Raw genomic sequence first — 26,285 nt, forward strand, 5'->3', positions numbered from 1 at the left:
TAGTCCGATGAGCGCTTATTACGGGCTATATAGTATAGCCGGACTTGCCCTGACTTATCAGTGATCATTGATCTAAACATGAGCTGGAATTCCGTATGTTAAATATTCAAATGTTCTTCAGCAATCTCTATGTGAACTATATTCTTATTTAGAATTCCTAAGAACTATTATTATTATAAATTAGAGAAATTATAATGCACGATCTGCAAGAATTTCTATTTTTACTTCTTCTCATTTAAGTTTTCGCTTAACGATAATAGCCTTGAAATTCCTTCCTCATATCAATTATTGATGCTTCTTTGCGCTGCCATTAAGGAACTTTCATTTATGTTGAATTGTATGTAATGAGATCGTCAGATCAATTGAAGAGATTCGCGCCGGCAAGGAAAGAGAAGGAAAGTAAAACCCATCCTAGCATCGGCGACGTTCATCACTCATCGAGAGTCAGATCGATATTAAGATAGGCAATGCAGCTCCAATACAATGACGCTTGATTATGCAATGATCTGTGGCTGCAACTGTCTGTCTTCTATCTCTCTCTCACTCTGTCTGTGGCAACGCCTTTGGCTGTGCTGGGTGGGGCCAGGGATTGGGAGCGGGGCGCATGGCATGGGCATGGGGCAGCTGCAGCTGCTGTTGCTTGTCCACTTCAACGCCTGATGCGGCCGCGTGTCCAGGAAATGAGGTGAATGCCTTCTTAGTGGCAAATGCGGCAATCGGAACCAGCGCACAAACAGCAGCAGAAGAAGAAGAGACGCGAAGACGAGGAAAGAGGGCGCAGCAGAGCCAACAGCAGGCGAAAAGGCAGGCAAAGTCCAAACAGCGAAATCGATATTATTTCAGGGACGTAGCTTCTGACAGTCTCAGTTTATGCAGTTGGCACTTCCACTTATGTTTTGCAGCAGCATTAAATATGCCCTGTAACCACACTAATGGGGTAGTTGGCATAAGAGAGAGTGCTTGCCCATTGGCAAATACTTTGTGTGCAGTGCGGGGTATCTGCTAGTCCATCAGGCCGCCTAGCTTATCGCTTGTTGTCGTTCGTCTGTCTTATGTCGGTCTTGGTTTCTCTGCGTGCTGCATGTGGTTCCAATTTTGTGCTCATTCGGCCATTGAGCGCGTATTGGTAGAGCTTGTGCTGGAGTGAGGCTAGCGAGGGGATGAGGGGCTAGTGGTAGTGGTTGTGGTGGCGGTGGTGGCTAAGGGAGTGCAGCAATGATTAGTGACAAACAACTTTGGTGGGTGACTCACTTGGCAGAACATTTGCCAGCACACATGTGCATGTGTGAGTGTGTGCGAGTGTGTGTGTGTGTGAATGACTGAGTGTGTGCTTGCCTCTCTCTCTGTATTTGTGCAAGCCACGTGAAGCCACATCAATCCATCAGCCGACTTTTAAAAACGTGTCGCCTGCCTGCCACCAAGAGAAAACAACAACAACAACAACAACAGCAATTCATAATTGACAACAAATTGAAAAAAAAAGGCAAAAAGCAATCGAAACATGCGTACCCTAGGGAACTATTATAAATCAAATGAAAAACTATATAGAGATTGCATGTGGATGATAAATGTGATTCTCAATAAATCATTTATAATCTATAATCAATAGTTACAGTTATATATCTGTGCTTAATTGTAGTGATTACATACTAAATATTTCAAGTACATTATCTGCACCAGAACTATCTATTAGAGTGTTATCTATTGCATGCGTAACACATAAATATTATATTGATTGATCTAGACTTTGCCCATATATCGGAATATCTTTCTAACTAAAATTAATAAGAAAAGCTAAATCAGTGAGTCTAACTTTTCAAGTCTTCTCAGAAAGAAGAGGTAAAATAGGGAACTAGATTCAAAAATGGTCGAAATTAGGCAGTGACTCTCAAACTGTGAATAGCTAAAGGGTGTGAATGTTGAATGCCTCGGCAAGTGTAAGAGCGTTAGAGCAACTTTAATAAATTCAATTTCCTATTTTATACCTTACGCAACTCTTCGCTGTGCCAATCGCATACCAGAGTTGGCTTATACCCCATAATAGTATTGATTTATGCACAGGGTATACGCATTGGCCAAGTGTCTTAAAAGTGTCAATAAATTGTTGACTGTGTCACGTTTCGAGTGTGTTTTTGCGGCTTGCTGGCAACTGAATTATAGCCACGTCTTATAGCCAGTTTCTGCTCGCTGTCGTTGTTGTTGTTGTTGTTGTTGCTGTCGTTGGGTTATGCTTATCTGCAGCATGTTTTAATGAGTTTTCATGTTCTTAACTATAGACAAACTGTAAATTAATGTCGCTGCAAAGCATTTGCCAGGCAGCAAACCAAACCAATTTAACATTTAAGCCATCAAATCGACAACACAAATAACAACAAGCAGCAAAATTGGAGCCACCGCCACCGCCATCACTGACAACTCGACACGACAGACTGACAGACAGCAAGCGGCGTCTTAACTACGATCTTTACTTTTAGTCAATTCGTCAATTGTCACATTAATAAGTTTTGCGAATACTTAGGCTCAATTTATGTTTACCTTTTGGCTTGATTTATGTCGCGAAACTGGGCAAAAGCAATTGACATTAGCTGCAAATAGAGGTTAAGTGGCCTTTTGGGTTGGGCACCCAGAACTTGGAGAAAACCTGAGCGAAGATTACAATGACTAACAATGGATGTTTAAGAAGTTGTTTAAGACCCCACTTTCGGGTCAAATAGGGATTAGAAGTTATTATGAACGAGTGGGAGCGAGTGAGTGAGCGAGTGGTTGACTGGAAGATACCCTAAGCCCTTTCAATCAATCTCTGCTTCTTGTTAACAAAATATTTTCTTAATTTTCTTGCAGGTATGTAAATCTTGAAAAGATGATGAATAGCATGCCTCAAAGAGCACTCGATGCTAAATGAGGTCACATGAGGTCTTTATATTCGACACACCTTGTTGGGTAAGTGCGTTCGATCGGGAAGATCGAAGCGTTTTGGTTCCAGGAAATGCAGGCGCGGCAAACCAGAAACAAGCAACAAGTGGCGCCAACTGTTGAGCCCTCTCTCTCTACCCCTCTCTCTCTCTTTCTCTGTCTGTTTCTCTCCTTTCTTTGATCTGCCTCTTTCACCAGCCACAATTTCTTCTGCACACCTTGCACTGATTTCCATGGCTTTAATTACCAAAGTGGCAGACCAACTTGGCCAGCGCCATTGGCCCACATTTGGCAGCTGCTGCTGTGTGAGTGCTCAAGTGTGTGTGTGTGTGTGTGTGTGTGTGTGTGTGTGTGTGTGTGTGTGTGTGTGCGTGCGTGTCTGTGCCCCAGAGCAATGCGTTGCTGTTGCAGTTGACGTTGAAAGTGCGTGAAGTGCCGTTGATTACCATAGACGACAGCGGCACACGCCCTGCTGACACCTTAACGCCCCAAACAGTCCGCCCCGAAATCAAATATTTGCACAATTTTCCATGTCTGAACTAGATTTACGTGTTTGCTTGAATATTTGCACCTATATTCCGTGAAAGTGGGCGAAAGGCCTGTATAGTACCTATAAGCATGATGTTTCTTATCTTTTCTATAGTTTCTTAATATTATGTAATGATATATATACTCCCACCTCCTACCAGCATTTGCATTTTGTTTCAGTTCCACCCATTTCCCTAATAGAGTTTCACTAGATTGTGAGGGTATTTCGAAGTCGTCACATTAAACTCCCACCTCAGCTGCAACTTTGTCAAATAGAGCTGAATCGACTTGATCGGCAAGTGTTAATTATGCGCACGTTCGACGTGCAGAGCAGATATAGAGGAAAGAGGAAGAAATGCCGGATATGCGTATGACTATCGTATGATGAATGAACGATAATCGTATGCAGATTCAGATTGCGGCGTTGCCTCCATTTTATGACTTTTAGCCATGTTTGTGCGCTCTTCCAATGCCGCTGTCTATGCAAATGCGTAAAACAAAAAAACAAAAAAAAGTTCATGAATGTCAAAGCTTTAAAACTTGGATAACCTGAATTTAGTTTCAATCCAAGTCGACTCTGGCTTTGTCAGAATAGTCTGAGTCGTTGACAGCATTTGGTCAGTTTGAAAAACATAGAGCTCACAATCGGAATTCTTTTAAACAATTTTATTTTTCTTAAAAGTCCCGAAACAGGAAATCAGCCATAATTTCGATGGCTGACGATGACATTGCATTTGATGTCGCCGATTCGGGGGCGTCGAAGACGTATCCGATGCAATGCTCGGCATTGCGTAAGAACGGATTCGTCATGCTGAAGGGACGTCCGTGCAAGATCGTGGATATGTCCACCTCGAAGACTGGCAAGCATGGGCATGCCAAGGTCCATATGGTCGGCATCGATATATTCACCCAGAAGAAGTACGAGGACATTTGCCCCTCCACCCACAACATGGATGTGCCGCAAGTGAAGCGCGAGGACTATCAGCTGACCGATATCAGCGACGATGGATTCCTAACCCTCATGTCCGACAATGGGGACATCCGTGAGGATCTTAAGGTGCCCGAGGGAGATTTGGGCGGTCTCTTACGTGCCGAATTCGAGGAGGGCAAGGAACTGTTGTGCACCGTATTGGCGGCTTGTGGCGAGGAGTGCGTCATTGCCACCAAGGCCAATTCGGCATTGGATAAGTGAGAAGATGAAGAATGACAAAAGAAGAAGAAGAAAGAAGCCACAGGAACAGAACTTTGGCTAATAAACTTGTATGCATTTATAAAGCAATAAATAGCAAAGCATATATATAAGAGGTAGACGATATCGATTGGAGATGGGTTAACGGGTAAATATGATATGGGCAAACCGTATATAGATCCAGCAAATCAATCAATGAATGACAAAGAGTGAGTGAGAGCTATATATTTATAGATCTCTTTCCGCGACTCCTTACTAAGTCACTCGTGATAAATCTCTTAAATAGTCAATTCAAATAACATGCCAAAGACTTCGATCTGCTTCTTCTATTATCATATTTCCAGGGCCTTTCATAATGAATATTGATCTTCATTTGATGCATATATTGATATGTTTCTCTGTCACGGTCTCTCGTGATTCGTTTAAATGGACTTCAAAGCGAGCGGAGCGCTACAAATTTGAGGCCCGCATTTGAGTCTTGGCTCATTTATCATATGAGAAGCCAAAACATAATTTAATCGTCTTTATCAAATTAATGAGATCTCATTAGGTGGACGCGCCCGATCGTTGCCCAGTCGCTGCAGCGTTTATCAATTCGTTGTGGGCTTAGGCCTTCTAGCCTCCTTCTCGAAGAGGTCAACAGCACTCTTTTTGTTTTGGAGGGCTTCTCACGTGTGTGTAGCTCATCAAGTGTTGCTAATTACGTCTGTTTGGATTCTCTTGACCAACTGCAGTTCAATGGCCAGGTCTACGCGGTCTGCCGAGTCTGTCGAGTCTGCCGAGTCTGCCTAGTTGTTGTTGACCACCTGAACAAATAATTATGCGCCATTTGTAGCGTTCATTTCGCTAAATGTCGAGTTCCATTGGCAATTTCATTAATTTTGCTTAGACGAATGTTGGCTGTAAAGTATTAACTGTTAGACATACCCTGCACTAATTAACAAACGGAGGTATATTAGGCTGATCATATATGCAGGCATAGAGAAGGAAAATGCTCCTGTTGCTCTCTCCGGCTGCTTGTCTTACTCCGTCTAGTTACAGGGTATATGCCGTGTCGATCACTCTCTGCCTACTCCTACTAGTTTTGACGCTGACTGCTGTGGCGTCTCGCTGGCGGCGTCGTCTCTTTGCTGCAGCATCGCAATGCTCCACCTTTAGCTGCCGTCGACGACGTCGCGTCGTCTCCTTCATTTCTCTCAATTGACAGGCAGTTGCTGCGATTGTTGCATTGCTTCCTTGTTTGCCAATTGCATTGGCAATCGCAAATGCATAATATTTGCATACAGCCCGAGGACTGCGCTCAACTCTGAATATACTCACTCACACACTCACTCACTCAGTCAGTCAGTCTGTGATTCATTCATTGCGCCAGTCATTCATTCAAAATTACAAATTTTCAAATTTTGTTGCCGTTGTTTGTTTTGCCTGGCAATTTGACATTTCTGTCAAGCTGTCGCCGTCGTTTACCCCCCCTCCCCCTGCCGTCGGCGGGTGTGGGTGTGTTAGCTGGTTTTCCAGCAGTGCGTGGCCCGCCCCGCCTTGCCTTGCCTACCTTCAGCAATTGAGCACGTTGTCAAGTCTGTTAACAAATGCAATAAATTTGTTGCTAATACAATTTAATACGACTTGTGTCTCGGAGATTTTGGCCAAAAGGATTTCGTTACATGGCAGCAGCAGTGGCTGCCGCTCCCAAACGAATATTATGCCATGGGAATGAGTTGAAAAGTCGCTGATGATGTCATAAGGCGCCAAGAACTTGGACTGAAATTCAATTAGTTGCCAAAGAAATAAAACTCAAAAAAGCCCAAAAAAATATCAAATTATGAATAACAAACGAAAAGGCAAACGTGAAACCCATGCTACGGGGGCGTCGATGGAACCCGCATGTTCATATACATATATATAGATATTTCGGTTGATTCTTTGAGTCGGGTCTGAGCAATGTTTCCCAACATTGGCATATGTGAGAAATATGTGGATTGGGGGGAGTGGAAACGGGAATTTCGGGATTGCTAAGCAATGAATAAATAAAGGCATTAGCGTTTAGCTATGGATGGAAGAAGGGGAGGGTTCGCGTTTTGTTTTACCCAACTAATTGTTAAGCTTGATTGATAAATGTTTGTTCAATTGCCTAAATAGTTGGAATGTGTGTGGGAGAAGCAGCGAGAGAGAGAGAGAGAAAGCAAGAGTAAGAGAGTTAGCTATGCAACAGAGATTCTTCTTTTGTCTGAATTCTAGAGCATTGAAAGATATCTTAGAAGGAAGACGTCAGTAATTGGACTATGTGTGGGTTTAAGGTAAGAGAGAGGGAGTGAGAGGAGACAACAGACATCACTCTCAGTCCATATAGATGAACCACTCTCTCCCTGACTCAACTCCACATCTCTCAATCAACTCATTTTAAGCTGATTTTCCGTTTGTCTGCATTAAAATCAACTTAACTATGCCCCATGCCCCTCCCACTGCTCTATAAAGCCTGCATAAACTGCCAACTAATTGTTATTGATTTTGGCTTTGCATGCGGCGCATTCTAAACAAATTGAATGCATAAGCCCCAGCCCGGAAGAGTACGGGGTATTCCATAAACTATGCCCATGGACTTGGCTCTCTGTCTTGCATTTCATATTTCAAGTGCAGCGCCATAGACAAGCATTGCATATTGCTATGACAACTACAACAACAGCACGGCTAGAGTGCGGGTGTGGGCCTAGTCATAGAATCTCCATTACTGCTCGAAGCTCTTAGCTTCAGCTGCACTTGACCTCCGACCCGGCAAACGCTGTCTGCCGCTATGACTGACAGTGTCTGCTGTCAGTCAATCAACGGGAAAAACTGCACCATGCAGAGTTTTACCCTCGCATATGAAGCTATCTGTCTATCCAAAACTAATTACACGCTTTAATATGTCGGCTGGGCGTGCGGGGCGTGGCCATTATTCAGCAACTTTTTTGTCTTCTGTGTGTGGAGTGTGGAAGGAGAGGGGGGGAGGGGGCGAATGGGCGTGAATGCGTGCATCATGCAGTCATGGATACACTTTTTACCGTTATTTAAACATGTACGAAAAGCAAAAAGCAAATGCAAGCCACACTGCTTGATGTTTATCTAACGGTCAGAGGTAAACAGTGGCTCGCCCGCCCCCCTCCGAACACGCCCCGTTTTCAATTAGAACTTTAGTTTGTCGTGTGTGCGGAGCGTGGAAGGTGACAGTTGCAAGTTTTAATTACTCAATTGGTGTTGATGTATGTATTTCTATATCGATATAACTTTCTATTTTGTTAAATCGATAAACGGACAGTCATCGGTTTTCGGAGTAATTGATAGATAAATAGATGGAAGAAGAAGAGTGTGCTTGCTTGAAATGGGAAATGGGGATTGTAATTGGAAAAGAGCTAAGAGAGTTGAGAGAGGGGAAACGAAATTTGAATTCAGTTTTCGAAAAATATTGTTATAATATATAGTTTATACCTTTTCAATCTATAATCGAGATGCAATCGTTCATGATATCAAGTTCTGGCCTTTCCACATTATATACATCAGATAAATGCATTCTCTCCTGACTCTTATGATAAATGCGCCAAGTTCATTCAGCTTTTTCTCGATTGTGACTTGGCTGGGCGAAGTGTTAATGATGAAACAGCGATTTTGTCTGTGGCTCGAAGATAGGCATTAAATTAATTTAGTGCCGCTTGCTTTTAATTAATTGCCGCTTGCAAGACGCCTTTGAGACTTGGAAGTCCGACGACTTCGGTTTCGCGTTGCGTGAGACAATTAAAGAGATTTATGTGTCAAGTCTCCACCCTCTCGTTGCAGGGCCTGGCCAGCGGATGCGTGCGTGTCGCGGGCCGAATGGGTTAAAGAAACAAGTGTGTAAGTAGGTTTCGCGCCAGATAACCGACAGTAATACGTACATATATATAACGCAGGGAATGGAAGTGGAGCTGCGAAATGGGGTCATTGGAAAGTTGGGTTATATTTCTGCGTTTACCTTCACTCTTTTTCCTCTTATCAGCGTGAGTTGAGAAACGTTTGGCTTGTGGACTGACAGTTAATCTTAAATAACTCGTCTGTGACCACAGCGCTGTTAGGCTCTGGGCTTCTCAACAGGTGTCAGAATAGGCTGATGGGTGGAGTGGAAGATAGGTAACTAGTTTTGGATAATGTGTGGGCTTACACTAATTAGAATATGGATAAGTTTTATGAGAGAGATTGGGCATTAGAGAATCGTGCAGCGAAGGAAGATCGAGTGGGTGTAATAGTTTCACAAGGTGAAATGCTAAGATGATCTATTCAGGTAAAGAGTATTGTCCAGTCGGAATTATACTTGACTGTGTATATTATCGGTCGGCTTGGAGCTCTGTCCTAGTAATCATTTTAATACCCAAGAGAGCTCTAAGTAAATGTAATTATGTACCAAGCTCTTCAAGTGGAAAATGCTTCCTTAAGTTTTGAGTCAAGATGGATGCTTGTATTTCTGCTTTACATACATATGTAGCAACATAAATAAGATAAACTAAGGAACAACTACAAGTGAATCAACATTTTCAGTTTCTATTCACATCATAAAACAAGATTTATTTGAGTTTAGCTTTTAATGGCATTTGAGCACATTTAATGCAACGCACATATCGTATTACAGCACTGAGAACGATCTAGAACTCATTACAGCTCAGCTTTGTGCTAAGGTCAAGCCAGGTAGCTAGATTCCGCGAATCAAGGTGTTGCCCTCTATATAACGCCACGCTAGGGTTCTCTTCTCTTCGCCTTTTGGCTGCGTGTCTTGTTTCTTTTCTTTAAAAGCCAAGCCGAGCCCATTAAAAATTGTTCAGCGATTATGCGGGACGGTGTGGTAATGAAATTTTTGTTCAAACGACATTTTGGAAGAGCTTTTTTTGTAGAAAGAGAAGCACACATGAAAGAGATGAAGAAAAACAAACACATAAAATTCATATGCTAAGTGCGTGCCAAACGGAACGACCCTGAGCGAGGGAGCCCCGAAGCGTTTGTATTTGCTGTACACATAAAAATGATATTGGGTAACAACACTCGGACAAATATTAACTGAGGTGGGGTTGGTGGAGGGAGGGGAAGGAGGCGGCCAGTGGGAGCTGCTGGCAATCGACTCGTAAATCAAATTGCAGCATTTAACGAGGCAGCTTGTGGACCGAATCGGGCCGGGCCGGGCCGAAGCGTAGCGAAGCTGCGTGGACTTGGAAGTGGCATCCACTCGACCACGCTCCACTGGCACTCGACAAGGGAACTGCACGCGTTTTAATTGCAAACTGTGTGAGTGAGGGGAAAAGAGATATCAAGAGGCCCAGGGGCTAGTGGGTGACTGTATCTCTCTCTCTCTCTCTCTCTCTCTCTCTCTTTCTCTCTGTGTGTGTGGCGCCCCCTGTGGAGGGGGAGTGGAGGAGCCGTGCAGCATAAATAATAAACTTGCGTGCCGTAAACAAAGTTGCGACAGTTAAACGGAAAGTGCAGTGGCAATACAATAGCCCGGGGTTAACTGAATGGATGGGCAGAGAGCAGTGGCGGGGGCGAGCTGACAGGCTATAAAACACAATTGAAGCGCCACATGAAAAGAGCTGAGGCAGAAGTAGAAGCAGAGCAGGCGGGGTACGGCTGTGGGCTGTCGGCGCAGTCGGTTAAAGTCTCCATTAGGCGCTCGCGCATGTGACGCTGCGTGGGCTTGACTATAGATAGAGAGAGAGAGAGAGAGAGAGAGAGAGAGGGGAGAGAGAAATTCTTCCATTATTCAAGCGATTTTTATCGCCATTTGCATCCTTCGCTCGGCTGTGTAGTTTTTGTTGTTCAGCTGATTATTGGCCGCGAGCCAAGCCCAGAAAGGAAATTCATTTTCACTGACCAACTTTTTGGCATGCGTTTTTGCCTGGTGGGAAAGCCAAAGCAGGAAAGGTTTTTCTTCTTCTTCTTCTTCCTTTGTGTGCGTGCATTTCCCCTCCAGGTTTTTCAAGTTTGCTTGCGTTTTCTTTTTGTGTTTTATTATTTTTCTACCTACATTAAATTGAAAAAGTTTTTGTTTTGTTTTTCATCAAGTATTTTTTGTTGGCTGTGTCAAACTGGTTTCTGGCCAATTGAGACATAACTGTAGTTTAATGCACATTAACATTTTCCTTGGGAATTATGTCAGTTGGCTGCACTGGGAATTTCCTTACAGTGTGTGGAGCTGCTGAGAGAAGGTGAGTGAAATGTAGAGTACGGCAGGGTAGGGGGTGGTGGATGCTTCAGATGTTATTGTTTGTAAATTTAGCGAAATGCCTGCAAGCCTAAAGAGATCTAATGGAATATGTATATGGGGAAGCAATGGGAATACGAAAAGAAGTCTACGCCTGGAGCGGAATTTAATTATAATAAATTGTTATTGAGGTTATTCAAAGTGAATTCATATTTATAAGCTACTATTAAAGCTAGTCTACAGGCTTAAGCAGTGCTATAGCGTAACTTTTCCAGAAATAAATACATATTTTATTTGCAGCTGAGTTTACGCTTAGAGCTCAGTGTCTTGGATCGTAAAAGCTGCCAACTACTGGCTTGATTAATGGGCCAACTGCTTCCACTTCCGCGAACTATGGCAAAAAGGGCTTCCTTCTTTGATCACATTCCATGCTAATCATTCGCTGTGGCCACACTTGCCCGCCTTTAAATGAGCAGCTTGTGAGATTGCAGCAGACAGCGAGGCTGTCAAATTAATTAAATTGCCTGTAAATGCAGCAACAACAACAACAGCAATGGCAACAGCAATAGCAATAGCAATAGCAGAGATATAACAACAATCATCAGCTACTTCAGCTTCGAGTCATGATGTCGCTTAAAAACGTCATTAACATGAACATTAGGCTAACCCCCAGACGATAGTCTTTTCACCTTGGCCCCAACTGCAATTTACCAATAACAACTGCGAACGAGACAGACGGAAAATCAACTCATTAAACTACCGAGACGTGCCGAGTGTGTGTGAGGGAGCAAGAGAGGGAGAGTGTGAGAGAGAGAGAGAGAGAGCTGGTCAACAAGGAGTAGCGAGAGAGGGAGAGAGAGAGTGAGCGAGGCTGAAGTAGAGAGTGGAGGAAACTGGCAGTCAAATCAATGCGGGTGTTGTCTTCATAGTCCGACTTCACATTCACTTGTCTCCATGGATAAAGAGAAAAAAAAACAGAAGCAAATGGAAAACGGAATGCGGAGGCGGAGTTCGAGTTGCAGTTGCAGTTGGAAGTCTGCAGGCCGAACAGGCGTCACTGGCTACTGTCTGGTGTCTGCTTGGCTCTGCTCTCTGTCTCTGTTGTCTGGTCTCTGGTCTCTGGTCAACGCTGTCGGCTCTGACAACGAATGTGAAATGTGATTTTAGTTTGCATTTTTTATATACCCTCAAGTCTGCTGCAGCTGTAGTGCATGTTGATTGAGTCTAGTGTATGGAACAGAGGGTTGAAAATTATTTCCACTAGGAACTAGAGACTTTAAATGGGAGAAAGAACTACCAGAGCAAACATAGCCTAGTTGCTCTCACCTTTTGCCTTATACTAATACAGTTTATCAGGAGACTCATTTGAAAAGATGTTAGCTTAAAGATGTCTGAGATTCTTTGGGATAAACATCTAGACTACGTGATCTTTGAGTGCTCATTCTTATAAGAAATGTCTCTAACCTCTCTCTAATCTTAGTCCTTTCAAGCATTCGTATGCATTTCTCAGGGTATCTCATAGTCAATATCCGCCGTGCAACGTTCCCTTGTTTTATCTATTTTAATGCTTTTTAGTTTTATTTTGGACACCAGCAATTTGGCTCTTTGTGAGCTGGTTTCCATTAGCGAAAATGAAATTTATATCATGTAATTTAGTAGACGGCGAACTCCCACGTAATCCGACAGCGCCTAGCTACCAAAAAAATATAAAGAAAAGAAGGCAACAAGCAATCTGCCAACCAATTGACATTGGCAGCATTGGGAAAGTCCGGTCACAGTGAAAACCTGCGAATGGGGCTGATACAGCCAGTCTAGGCATAATTCGTCAGCCAAGTTCTCTGGCTGACGTTGACTTACTTTTGCAGCCTACCTGCAACATTTTAGCGGCTTCTAACGGTCTTTTGGTTTCTGTTGTGAGTCGTTCTCACATTTTCACCTGCTGGCCATGCAATTTCTCCCATCAGTTTTGGCGCATAGCCCAAAAAGTCTTGACAAATTAATAAACAAGCCGTCAAGCGAGCTGGTCAACACTGTCCAACAGCTTTGCAACTACTCTATGTACATGGTATACACGCCTTCCCCCCCTCTCTCTCTCTCTCTCTCTCTCCCTCCCTGTCCCCTCTAAATCATCTAGTTGCCATTTGTCAGCCTCGCGGCGATTTTAGCAAATTGCATTCTTAATGGACTCTGCCCGGCCTCAAGCTGCAAGATTTCTATGCAAATGACGCATCTCTGTGTGTGTGTGTGTTTGCATGTGTATATGTCTGTGTGTGTGTGTGTGTGTGTGTGTGAGGCGAACAATCTTAGCGTTGTTGAACTTTGCTCCAGCAATAACTTGAGGAATTTTTGTAATCAGCACAGAAATAAGAGAGAGATATAATATCGCCCATTGATTAAAAAGAGTAAATAAACGAAACTCTTTCATTTTATTCCCTTCATTCTCTTTTCCGTTTATCTAATCTGCTCCTAATTGCTTTGCTGTTGCTCAGAGTGAGCTCACAGCTTCACAGATTGAGGGTCACTTGAGATTTCTTAGGAATGTAGGAAACTCAACGATCCACTCTGTTTCATTATACGTTCCATTCCATCTCATTCCGTTCTCAGTTTAACTTGCTGAGCTATATTTGTATTATCATAGTCTCGATTTCTGAGCACCTAAAAATTTCTTCTCCTTTAACTGCTTCCTCCCCTTAATCTAACTTTAAAGTAAGACTGCGATTATTTGTAAATCTCTGATTTCCACTTCATTATTAATTCGCCATGTCATTATATAGCGCTTGCTGCCAATCAGCGTTGATTAGTAAAATCAAAGTGTTTTGGCCTTAAATATGAATTCATATGTTTTTCGTATTTACTATTTGATTGCATTTTCACTTTCAATCAACTTCTTTTTGGGCCTTGTTTAACTGTCATTAGCAAATGCTTATAATAACTTCAACTTTCAATTGCAATTCCAATTGGAGTCTTGCAGGCATGCCACTTGGAATAGTTGTTTCTCTTTCTTTTCATTTATGAATATTTCGTTAGCTTAATTACTTGACAATTAACAATGCAAATTGCAGAGAAACGCCACCTGGCGCCCGGTCGTTGAACGTTGCATCGACACGCTATATCAAAACCGAACAACAACAACAACAACAACAAAATATCCCAAATACCATCGGGTAAAATATTAAACATATGTAGACAAACATTTTGCTTGTTTGATTATTATTATTGTTGTTGTTGTTGTTGTAATAATAACGTGTTAAAGTTTCACGTGGAGTAAAGTTTGGAATATTTATCATTGAGAAAAGACCGCCCACAATTTCCCGACATTCACAAGTGCTGTCTAATTAAAATGCAAAAGCAAATGTTTACGACTTTTGTTCAACTAATTTAGGGGTAACTGCAACAACAACAAGAAGCAAATACAGCAAATACAACTCTAACTGTTTGCCTTAGGCCAAAAGCGAGGCGGCGCCATCTAAACTTAGCTGTGGCACGCGATGACCGCGAATTTTTTTATTTTGGCCAAAGCCAAAGCCAAAGGCAAAGTTTGCATGTTAGAAGACCATAAAGAGCCAACGCCAAACGTTGACAGTGCCAGGGAGGCCAGCAACGGCGCATTGACATTCAGTTTGCTTTTAGGAGAAATGCCACATGCTACACGTATCTAGTAGCAGTAGCAGGCAGCCAGACAGACAAACAGACTGCTGTTCCTGTTTAGGTTTCGCTTTCGTTTGGCTAGCGAGCGTTATTTAAATGTTGGAGATTCGTCTGGCAGATTAGCCTCATTTAATTAGGATGCAATTGAAATTTGTTTCAAGTGCTTAAAATTCAACAAAGTTTTAGATATTAGATAATAGAAGAGGAAGACAATGGAGGAAGTAGGGTTGAAACTATGATATATAAATGTTGGTATATGTATATAGGGATTGTACAATATATAGGTTAAGCGTACCCTTGCTGCCTTAGCATTTCACTGAACTGAGCTAAATAACTTTCATATAGGCTCAAAATATAAATAAATGTTGTTGGAATGAAATGTATTGATTCTAACTACATAAATCATCAGATTCTATTTATAAAACTCTGACTTGGACTATAAAATTTGTACTTCCTAAGTTTTTATTATTTAGTAGTCTGATTACCGGTTCCACTTTAATTAGCATGAGCCTTAACTCCAGAGTTTTAGTTTTTGTATACAACTTGATTAAAGTTGTGGTGGTTCAGCTGAGTCATATATTCAGTTATAGCTTTAACAAAGACTAATCCAAGTCTTGGTTTCACAGCTTTGAAGTCTAGTCTTTATACACTTATAATCTTATGGTGTAACTACTCTATAATCACAGTGTAGTAATCGATGCTACTACTATGAAAAGTGACGGCAAATGGGAGTAAAGTTTGCAGTCGATGATGAAAGAGATATGTTCCGGTTTCTTGATTTATTGTTGTGGATCTAAACTATATTTATTGAACTTTTTTATTGAAATTCCGGTAACTCAATTTCAATTCATTTCTAGAAAGTATTTCCTGTGAATAAATTCTCTGTTAGAGATCATTGCATTTCTTATAAATTGCATTTGCCTATTACCAATTTCCCTTCTGTCACTCTCTCTCTCTCTCTGTCTCTGTCTCTCCCTCTCTCTTAAGATCGACCAAATTATTTGGTAGCTTAGGATTTTCTATTCACACAGCTTTTCCAGCTGTTCGCATGTGCTCGGCCCAATCAGATGAAGCTTAACCCCTATGATTATTAGAGATTAGCTGCATTTGAGTCGAAGGCCAGGCTCATTGGCACGTTTCACCTGGCCCAGTGCCTTTTTTTTTAAGTCAGGGTTCAATGTGAAAGTGCGAGTGCGAGCGAGTGCAAGCTTGCATATATCTGCTAGATACTTACAACAACAACAACAACAACAATATGAATATTTTTGGTGCAGTTTTTTTTTGCCCCCTGAGTGTGGCCAGCTGGCCTGACCGGGTTGGTATACAATGCGAGATCTTTCGTTGGCCACCTGAGGCGATGTCGGCCTGTTGCATGTCATTTTCTGACCGGTATCTCAATAATTCATACGCAATTGTATTGAACAATAAATTAATCACACGAACGAAAGCCGAGCCGAGCTGCGCCGCGCCGACACACCAGATAAAACGTCATAAACAATGCCCAAACACACAGACACACACACACAGACACACTCACTCTCATATGCAGAGATGTATCTCTATCTATGCAGCCGAAAAGAGATACATATGTAGCCATGCACTAGACACGCATTTGCAAATGAATAAATATTGAAAACGAAATGGGAGAAGAAAATGGCGTTAAGCGGGAAATTAAAAGGCAATTTTCCAGCGCAGATAAAACAAAGATCGAACGTGTTTTTATTTCTTGTACGTTTTTTATTTCGTTTCTACCAGTGCAAAAGTCAATTAATCATTAAAGAAAATACTGTGTTCAATGTGCATGTCGAGGTTGTTACGTTGCTGTTGTTGTTGTTGTTGTGGTTGTTGTTGTTGCAATTGCAGTTTGTGTCTTGTGGCACAGGAAACATCGACCGGCATGTTGGCTGTGTTTGAAGTAAAAGTAAGCAAAAAGAAGCCGCGACAATCGGCAAACGTTGTACAATTAGAGAAACATCTCGCCGATGCCATTAGCCGAATTCCAACAACTGGCTCAAGTCTGCCATCTCCTATCCTGTTCCTGCCCTGCCAACCCAATTGTGTGCGTCTGCCTAGAGTGCGGACTGTGACTGCTCCATCCATCCATCATTCAATCAATCAGCTACCCAGCTAAATTGTTGTTTACGCGTCCAGTTTATGGCTCACACGCCTTGACGAGGACTCTTACGTAATCAGTCGACCTACAAAAAAAAAATGTTATGCGTTTAATTTTCAAGGAAACAAACTGGATTTCTTTTTTAGCGGAGAGTGTTTTAGATGCTGAGTTGAAGTTTAAAATGTATAAAAATAAATGAGTAAATTTATTTAAGGAGAGTTACAAAAATATCAAGGATAAAATACTTCTTAAATATACTTGGAATACTCTGTGTAACTTCGAGTCAGGCACTTGAAAGTCTTGCAGCTCTACTCTATCAAACAATTTTGGAAAGTCGTAAGACGTCAAACTTAAATCTAAAACTTATTGTTAAATTTAAATTGCAGTTCAAGCTTGATAAGTAAACTCCCATTTGATGCAATTTTAGATAAGCTAGCGATTCGACTTGTTTATCTGCTCGGCCATATGTGGCTTACTTGATGGCCACAAAGAAATCGAAAGTGTTTTTGATGCCAAACAAATCAGTCATCTAATTGTTGCATGTCTCTATAACTTGACACACACACACGCACACGCACAGCATGGTGTGATTTTAATTGAATCAAGCAAAAGTAGCGAAAACCCAACTGTGGTGGCATCGTTAATAAAGCTGTAAACATATCAATTACAGACATTTCAATGCGTTTGCCGTGGCCCAATTATGCGCCTAATATGACGAGCTCTCTCTCTCTCTCTCTCTCTCTCTCTCTCTCTCTCTCTCTTTGTGTGCCTCTTAATATCCAACTCTTGCTTTTCTCTTGAGATCTTCCGCTAGCCATTTACTATTGTCTTCATCAAATGAAGAAAGAAAGAAAAAACATTCCACCGCCGCAATGACAACTCAAAGATTTATCTATGGCTCCATTGACAGCTATACGAAGAGAGAGAGAGAGGGTTGAGGGAGGCGTAAGGAGGGGCTGACTACTGTTTGGCTGCCTATCTCACTCGCTCGCTCGTCGCTCTCTTTTACTCCGGCACTCGCTGAGTCACTTTTTCTTTCTCAACTTGTCGCCTGCCATTTTATCAAACGAATCTGTGGCATTTCATTTGCTTCTGCAGCCCACACATCTGCCGACGACACACACACACACACACACTTCAGTTGCAACTGCAACTTCAAGACTCGTCAATGAGAAGTCCACAGATATTTTATCTATGAGTTGTCTATAGCTCGTATACCCTGTAGGCATTGAAAGTGATTGAGAGGGTATGCAACTTGAATGTGTATAGAATATGCAGAGTGGCGTTTGAGAAACTAGAGTAGATATATTAACTGAACTCTAGCAGTTCTTTGTATCAGTTAGAGAAACCTCTTTGATATTGATTAGAGCAACAAGCTTCACATATTGCTTGCAGGGCATATGCTAGTCGTGCACTCACCGATGCGCACTCATGTGCATTGTTATTATGCTTTGGACTTTCGTTTGGCCTGTTAGTTGCGTTGCGTCTTCTGCGAGTGTCCCCCGCACGTCGCTGCGCTCTTTCCTGAAAGTGAATCTCAAATATTTCTTGATTATGTGCTCCTCGGCTGCGCTGAAGGCAAAAGCAGTCACAGAATTCGCATATCGCATGCGCGATTCAATGCAATGTAACAAGGTCATGTGAGAGAGTTGCCCAACTAACAATGTCTCTTCCCCACCGCCCAGTAGCCTGTCCTGCCCTGCCTCTGCCTCGGCTCTGTTGCTGCTCGTATCTCTCCAGCATCTTTTGGCTCATTTGCTGTTTTGGCTCTTGCATTGGTTTTTATATTGTTGCTGCTGTTGTTGTTGTTGTTGTAAGTTGTTTTTATTTCATTTCATTTGTGTTGCCAACGCATTTCACTTTCTACTGCATTTCGAATGCATTTTTTTCTGGCGCTGCTGCTGCAACTGCTGCTGCTGCTGCTAGCGACGACAAGTGGGCCGAAATCGACAACGCTTTGACTTTTCTTCTTGACGCTTTTCACTTTCATTAGCGCACTTTTGGCATTTCCTTTTACCAGATTGCCTTTTGGCTTTTTGCATGCTCTTTAACTGACCATGAAATAACATATTCATTTCCCTCACCTGACGTCCACCTCACACCTGGCGTGAGAGTCTTCTTGATATCCAGGTTTTATTTGTCAGTCTGTCAGCTTTTTGATGATGCCCAAGTCTTATATGTCAGTCAGTCGAGCTGTTGTTGCTCGGCTTTATTTGTTTGTGCTCAGGCAGCCAAAAAAAAAAAAAAAACACACACACACACATTTAATTTCTTTTCGCTCACACTTGATACTGGCTCAGAGCGAACATTCTGCCATTGTCGAGTTTGGTTCCGCGTTCTGCTGCAGTCAGCGAACGGCTTGAATTTCGTTTTGTTTGCTTGTACGCAAAAGCTTAGCTGAGCGATATGAGGTTGCATTTGCTTGCCTCGAATGTTGCTGTGCCTGTGAAAGCCGAGAGCTGATTATGCAGTAGGTGAAGGGGAATTGCTGCTTGGCTGAGATCGGGAAGGTGCAAAGTGCTTAGAATTTAGGCAAACAGTATTTGGTAGACCCTAACAGATGTGTAGTGGATAATAGTGGATCTACTGGGGACTATTGCAACTACAATTATGAATAATATTATATTAATGCCAAATAAAATATTATTAATATATTTATTAAGCTAAGTTTTGGTAATTGATTTACAATTTGTATTCAATTGCCAATTTATATTCAATCTTCTGGCTAATCTCTTTTTAATGGCCAATTTCGAGGCAAGAGCTATTTTGACGCCTTCAGTAGTGAAATGATTGAAAAGCCCCCTGAGAGCTATTGAATGCCACACACAACTGAGTTTCCCACACACGCACTGTACAGCCCACGATCTTTTATATTACCCGCATACATCAAATCTTTCATGCGAAATCTGTAAGCGCTGAGACCTGCGGAATGCATATATAAATTGATATATGTAAGCTGAGAATAGTTGTTGAGATTGTTGAGATTCTCTCTTAGAGTCTTGCTGCCTTTAGCCTCCCCCAATCATAATGTTAACTTGGCTGGGAAAGGGAGCCAATTATCGCCCGAAGATGTTGACGTCGTCGAATTGGCCATTACGGGTTGGCAGCCAACTTTGGCCAATTGCTGTTTGACCGCTGACGATCGACGGCGATGGCGATTGTGCCCATTTCCGACTTCAACTTGACCACGGCGCGCGCGGCCAACTAAAGCGAGAGTGCTAAGGCTAGATAGACAGAGCCAGAAAGAGAGAGAGAGAAGGGGCTAGACAGAGACAGGGCATTGGTTGGTGTTGCCAGAGTAAATCGACGTTGATTTGTTTTGCCAGCGCGTTGTTCGTGCAAAATTTCGCTGGGATTTCAGTTTTTTTTATTGGCCATTTGAGCAATGGGCATTACAACTATTTCTTGGCTTTGAGCTGCAACAATCAAATCAATTTAGATCTAAATAGCGTTTTTAGTATGATTTTTGCATTTTTATTATTCAGCTGAATTGTTATTTAAGTTTTTATTACGATTTTTATGGCTTGACATAATGCGCATCTTTCTCTACATATACTTTGATGTCTGATGATACTATACCAAGAGTATTCCATACTATATTCTAATGTATGCAGTGCTCTAGCATATTATAGGACTAATACTCCCCTTGTCCCTTATCCTTACATCTAAATCACGATAAAAATACCATGATTCTATATCATACTATGATATGATGAATATCTTGATATATCAATATGTTATTAATCGACTATAAACTCTTAAAAATCATACAAAACTCTCTCCTATGCCATCTCAAATATCAATAGTACATTTCTTAAAAATCCTTCGTGGATGTAACTTTCTTATAAATCAGGGTATCTAAGATTCGTGTTGCAGTTCTGTCTGTCATCGTAGGATTTTTTTTTGGCTTTACAAATTGGCCGTAAATGATATTTTCACAACTCGCATCGATCGCGTTGGCCCCGTTGCAGTTGCACGCCCCCCAAGCACCGCCTGCTGCACGCCCCCTGCGATCGCCGACAAGTGAGAGAGTTCGCTGGGGTTAATATGGCCAATAAATTGTTATTGGCGAGTTGTTGCTGATTTCTGGCCCGCTGATGCTTTATGGGCCATATTTTTGGGGTCGATTTTGGGTTTTGTTTTCGGTGCTTTTCTTCATTTTTTTTTTCGGCCTAACGGCTAACGACGAAAGAAATATTGAAATTTGCGGGCAAATTGTTTTCAATTTAATCGACTCGCTGGGCATTTTTCATGCTGGAGTGCAAATATAATTAATGATAATGAATTGTTATGGCCAACGGAGTTAAGCTGAGCTTTGCATTCCCCTCCCCCTGCTGCTCCTCCCGAAAGAAACGCCCACAACGAGAGGAAAAACCGAGGAAAACTTTAAACTAAAGCAATGGAAATTATTTAGCGGCAGGCAAATGTCGTGCGACGTTTTCTTTTGAGGAATTATGTTTATTTTCGTTATTGTTGTTGTTGTTGTTGTGGGAGTTGGAATCGGGAGATTGAGGTTGATTTATCATTCGAGCGAAAGGTTGCCATAAAAATGTTGCTAAACAAATGTTGACGCAGCCAATGGGTAAAAGTTTTCCCCAGTTTATGGCTCAGTCTTTGCCTTTTGCCAGCCCGGCTGGCTGCTGCAATTGGCTGGCTTATGCAATTGGCATGGCTCAGGCTCAAGTGCTAATAAAATCACGTGAACAATTTACATTTGTTGTCATTTGGGCTCAGCTTGCTTCCGCTCCATTCGATTTTCATCTTTTGCGCACATTTCCACATAATCTATGCATATTTGTTTGCCATTTTCCATCGTTTTAACACGCATTTCACGCTTTTCTCATTGCAGAAAGTGAATTGAAAGGCAACCGACAACATTTGCTTTGGAGTGGAGCCAACAACAGCAACAACAACATCGATTGCAGCAACAACCACATTTTGGTCACTTTTCACACTTTTGGAGTTAATGTGAGTTTGGTTAACTTTGTAATTTGTTTTTAATACAGCTTGTCCGTGGCAACAATGGGGCTCAGTTAGCCAGCCAGCCAGCTAATGGCCAACACGATAATGGTGTTTGCATTGATGCACAATGCACTTGACATTGAAATGGGTTAACCGAAAATGCTGTTAACTGGGTATTTGGGTCAAGGCAACGCCAATGGGGCTAGTGGAGCCGAGAGAGAGAGTGTGTGTGTGTGTGTATTGGGGAACAGAAAGAGCTGCAGTTGAGATGAGATTCGACTCATGTTACTCTGATTCATCTCTATATCATTCTTTTACTATTCGAGTTCATTTCCCTTTCTGTCTTCTCCTATGTACAGCTCAATCTTTCTTCCTAAGGGAAGATCCTCTGGAATTCAATGTGCTATGGAGTGTTTGCTTTCTCTCTCTTTCTATCGCTTTCTTCTGGACTTCATTCAACTCGTCTCATATCTATTTCTGTTCAATTTATCTCTGTTCTGTTTAACATATCTCCCTCTATATTCTCTCTCTTTTATCTCGCCTTTCTACATTCACCTCTACATCTACCTACCTTTCTATCTACTTATTTCCCGCCACCTCCAACTCTTCCTCTTCTAAGTAGATAACAATGCTGTTCCACACATTTGTCATTTCTTTAGAAACTGCCAAGTCGACGTCAAGTCAATTGTTACTCAACTCCCTCTCAGGCTTACCCAATCCCATTTTCCAGCCGGCCCCCATTCGGAACGGAGATGGAGACATTCCAGCAGTAGGCTAATCAGCTCTGTCGCTCGTTTTCTGTGCCATAATTTATGCCCGCCTGCGCAGAGAGCGCTAATTTGGTAGCTTGTTTTGGACTTAGTTTCGGGAGTTGTTTACAGCCGCGCCACCTGTCGTCGGTTCATAACAAACGACTTCCCTTTCGGACAGACAGCGTGGCGGGGCGTGGCTGATCTGTGGCCAAACTGCTGCCCCCAATTGGGAGGAGCTGCTCACTAGCTGGTTTTTCCTAGTTCATTTTTAAATAGACTCGAGAATAAATGGCAACTTGTTCGAACCACGAAAACACGACACATTTATCATGAGTGGAGCATGTGGAACCCCAAAAATGTGTTTATAAATTGTAAAGACAAATTTGCTTCGGCTGGACAGCCGAGTTGAACAAAACACACACAAAAAAAAAAGAAAAACTTGCCGATTAGCAGGCAGTTAGCAAAAAGATTGGGATGGGGGAGGAAGCGGGAGGGGGTGTGTTGACTGCAGTAGTCAGGTGCTCGTTTTGGGGCGTCTGTTTGCATGTGTTCAACATTTGTCCACGCTGCTCGATAACTTTCGTTTTTCCGCTGCTACATGTGGGTTTGCCATGGGGCCAATTCTCTAATTGCTCTGCGCCAACAGCTAACAGCTATCAGACTAAGCAAAAAAAAATCGAGAAAGAGCAAAATGCGCGCCTTTTGTTTCTGCTGCTTGCTGATGCCCGCCCTCTCCTCCTGGTGCCGCGCTCCTGCTGTGGCTTTGCTTGCTCCATGTCGCCATATAACGTCGGCCAGCCACCCACCTCCCACCTTTATGGCTACAAATATCTGTACAGTCTGCAAGTCTCCCCTTTGGCTCGGTGGCTGCCTTTTGGCATGTTGCTGCATGTGTGGCAGGGCGGGCGGCTAGGCAGGCCACGAATGTCTGTGGGCTTAAGAATTCGCAATGTTTTCATTTTCAGTTGACATTTGGCACATGTTTTTCTTCTTTTTGCCGAGATACCCTGGAGTGTGAGTGGGTTGACACATGGGGTAGTTTGAGTTGGACTAGAGTAGAGAGAATAGAGTATAGGCAAATGCAATTGTTGACTTGACTCTGTTTACTATTCAATATGTTTCTTTCCATTCTAAACTTCTCTGTTTCATTGCCATTATCTTCCCTCTTAAGCTATGCCTTATAGCATCTGCTGTTCCATTTTCATAAATTTACAGCCGACTGTTCCACATATTGTCATGTTCCTTCTAGTCTCCTCTCATTTACTTGCTCATCGTTCGCTGCTCTTCAGAGTTGACTTTACAGAATTCCTTCTCCGTTCTTCATTCTGGTCCTTTTTATGCTGCTATAGGGGATTTCTCATTTCATTAGTCGATTCGATACCCTGCTATTTAAGAGCATACTCCTGCTGTCACCTTCTGCTTCCCACTTCTGCTGCTGCTGCTGCTGCTTCATACCCTTTCTTCTCCTCTTCAGGCTCATTGCGATTGCTGACCAAAAACTAGCTCGAGCGACCACAAATAGCAAAAGCAAAAAAATTAACAATTCATTGTCTTTGTTGGCTGCCCCGGCCCCTGCTGCCTCTGCCGCAGTTGCTGGCTTGCTGCTCTGGTTATCTAGGTGGGCCACAAGTTGTCGTCGTCGTCGTCGTCGTTGTTGTTGTTGTCTGTTTGTGGTCGCTTTGTGGCTGAGGTTGACATGCCGCTTGAACCCACTAAAAAATACCCTGTAACTAGCCTCCCTACCTCCCCCCTTGCCTTACAGTTAGTTGGCAAAAGGTTTCCTTTGAGTGGACGGCATTTGGAATCGTGTATATTGCGGTTGTTGTTGTTTTGTTTGTTGCTTTATACAAGTCAATATGGTTATTGTTATTGTCATTGGCGCATTGCCTGCAATTTGGCCATTTGGCAATAACCAACGACAAAAGCTTCACGTGTGTGCCCAACTGTGGCCAACATGTTGCCAGGCAGTTAACAATTCATTAGGTGTTGCATTGCCTGTTGCCAGTGTTGTTGTTGCTTGCTTGCTTGCTGCCTGCTGCTGCAACTGGCTAACAATTTATGGCATGCTGCCTCGCGGCCAACTTGATTCAGTTGGTCAAAGCTGGCCAAATGCGTCGCAAACGTTTCTTGGAAGAATTACCACAGATAGAATGATAATTTATGCAATATATACATATATACATCTATATATATATATATGTAGGTATCGATATATGTATATCTTTTTCGAACAGCCTGTGGAATGTGGTCCAAGCTACGTTTGTCATAAATTGTCGTCATCTGTTGTCGACCTCAACGATTCGTCGTCGTCGTCGTCGTCGTCGTCGTTTTGTCTAGTTTTAACTGAAATACTATTAAGGCTTAGTCATGGCTATTTATAAATTTGCTACAGTGGGGTATGCACATTTCGTCACGCGACGTGTGACGTTTCTATAAGTGTGAATTGAAGTGTGTCGAAGATTGAAGATTTTGATTTAATAAAGAGTTGAGCTATGTATAATGAAATAATAAGATTCTGTTCTGTCCAAGTGAATGGTATAATAAGCTATCATATACAATATATGACATAGCTTGCTTGCTTTCCTGTTCCTGCTTATCTGTCATCTCATACAGGGTATGTAGCAGTGGTGTTTGTGTTTATCGTTTATAGTTGTTTATCGCTCAGCAATAGTTCTGTGACTCAATTGCTTCATTAGTTCAAACTGTGATAAGTTCAAGCAGTATGAAAGTAGTAAGAGCTTTATATATAGACTGTTTACTAAATATATTGGCGAGCTGCGGGCAGATTGATTGAATTCGATGGCGAATTCACTTGGTTATTTTCGTTCTTTTTCAGCTCTTATCTAATCTTAACTGTACAAGACACGAGCGTCCAAAAGTTGCCCCAGTTGAGTCAAGTCCATGGCAGTGCCCGCACACAAAGGCTGTCCATTATGTGAGTAATTTGCGTGAGAACGTTTGCAGCAGCAGCAGAGGAACTAGAGATTCTATATGGTATTAACATAGTGCTGTATATCCGCTGGAATGTACATATTAGATAATACAACAGGAGATAAAAGATCTTGCTTGAAAAAAAAAAAGAAAACGAAAGTTTGTTTTCATTTCCAATTCAATTTACGTGGCCATTGTGAGTTCTATTGTGAACGCATTTGTTGTGTGCCTTAAAATGTTTTGGCAGATTTATGAGCTGATCTTTGTGTTATGCATATAGAGTATATATACAATGCATACCCCCCTATATGGAGACCACAACTCTTCTGTAATTTAGTTTTTCAAAGGCTTTTCTTGACTTCGTTTTCGTCGCGCTTTGTGGCTTTTGTGTGTAGCCAAATATTTGTTGTCATCTTTCATGTGTGTCTCTTGTCTCTTGTCCCCCTCGCGCCTTCTGCCGCCCTTTTGGTTTATCTCTTTGTTTATTAATTGCGAGCGCGTGTGTGCGTTGCTTGCTGCTTGCTGCTTCTTCCTCTTCTGCTTCTCCATGTGTCTTAAAAAACATGTTTGGCATAAACTTTGGGCGCTCCGAAAGCAAACTTTTCCTGGAATTAAGTCGTTTATTACCGCATCTATTGCTGCGTCCGTCCAGTGCCTTGCCAGTGTTACGTAACGTCGTATAGCAGGTGCATCTCTCCGTCTCGCTCTCCCTTTCCGCCTTTGCTATTGTGAAGAGGGCATTAGGTTAAATCACCTTTGTGCCCAGCTCATCCTCAGCTTTGGCTTTGGCTTCGGCTGCGGCTCAAATTTGCATAGCTTGATTTGTGGCTTGTCACATTAGCCATAAATTATGTTTTACAACACTAATTAAGTTGTTTTCAGCGCTGATTGATTCCACTTAACTTGAACATAAGCAAATCAAGCTGGCTAAGCACTGGAGTCGAAAGTGAGTCCATTAAATTTGTGAAGAGTCTGTTGAGTCTATTGATGGATAGAAAGGCTATTTAACTAAAAGAGCAGGAAGAGTGGAAGAGCTACTCTATTGATGTAGTA

General features: G+C 42.2%; 3 protein-coding genes across 8 annotated transcripts in view; 2 read left to right on the top strand and 1 right to left on the bottom strand.

Annotated features, from left to right (window-relative positions):
* The window catches only part of Hipk (Homeodomain interacting protein kinase), a 126,342-nt gene that overhangs the window by 46,027 nt on the left and 54,030 nt on the right, over positions 1 to 26,285 (bottom strand). The window lies entirely within an intron of this gene.
* klar (klarsicht) overlaps positions 1 to 26,285 on the top strand; it is a 135,327-nt gene that overhangs the window by 11,249 nt on the left and 97,793 nt on the right. For 5 of the 6 annotated variants that reach the window (XM_089259969.1, XM_030384070.2, XM_089259971.1 and 2 more), the window contains exon 2: positions 21,437 to 21,555. The exons of the other annotated variant lie outside the window; for it this stretch is intronic. The gene's annotated coding sequence lies outside the window, so the exon portion shown is untranslated. The remainder of the gene's footprint in view (positions 1 to 21,436; positions 21,556 to 26,285) is intronic. 6 annotated transcript variants of the gene reach the window in all.
* On the top strand, positions 4,034 to 4,745 carry LOC108651180 (eukaryotic translation initiation factor 5A). The gene has a single exon (XM_018100670.3). The coding sequence runs from the start codon at positions 4,154 to 4,156 to the stop codon at positions 4,631 to 4,633; it is 480 nt and encodes a 159-aa protein (XP_017956159.1). The 5' UTR covers positions 4,034 to 4,153; the 3' UTR covers positions 4,634 to 4,745.

Source organism: Drosophila navojoa, chromosome 4 (genome assembly GCF_054131105.1).
Source record: "Drosophila navojoa isolate 15081-1374.11 chromosome 4, UAZ_NAV_1.0, whole genome shotgun sequence".
Classification (NCBI taxonomy): domain Eukaryota; kingdom Metazoa; phylum Arthropoda; class Insecta; order Diptera; family Drosophilidae; genus Drosophila; species Drosophila navojoa.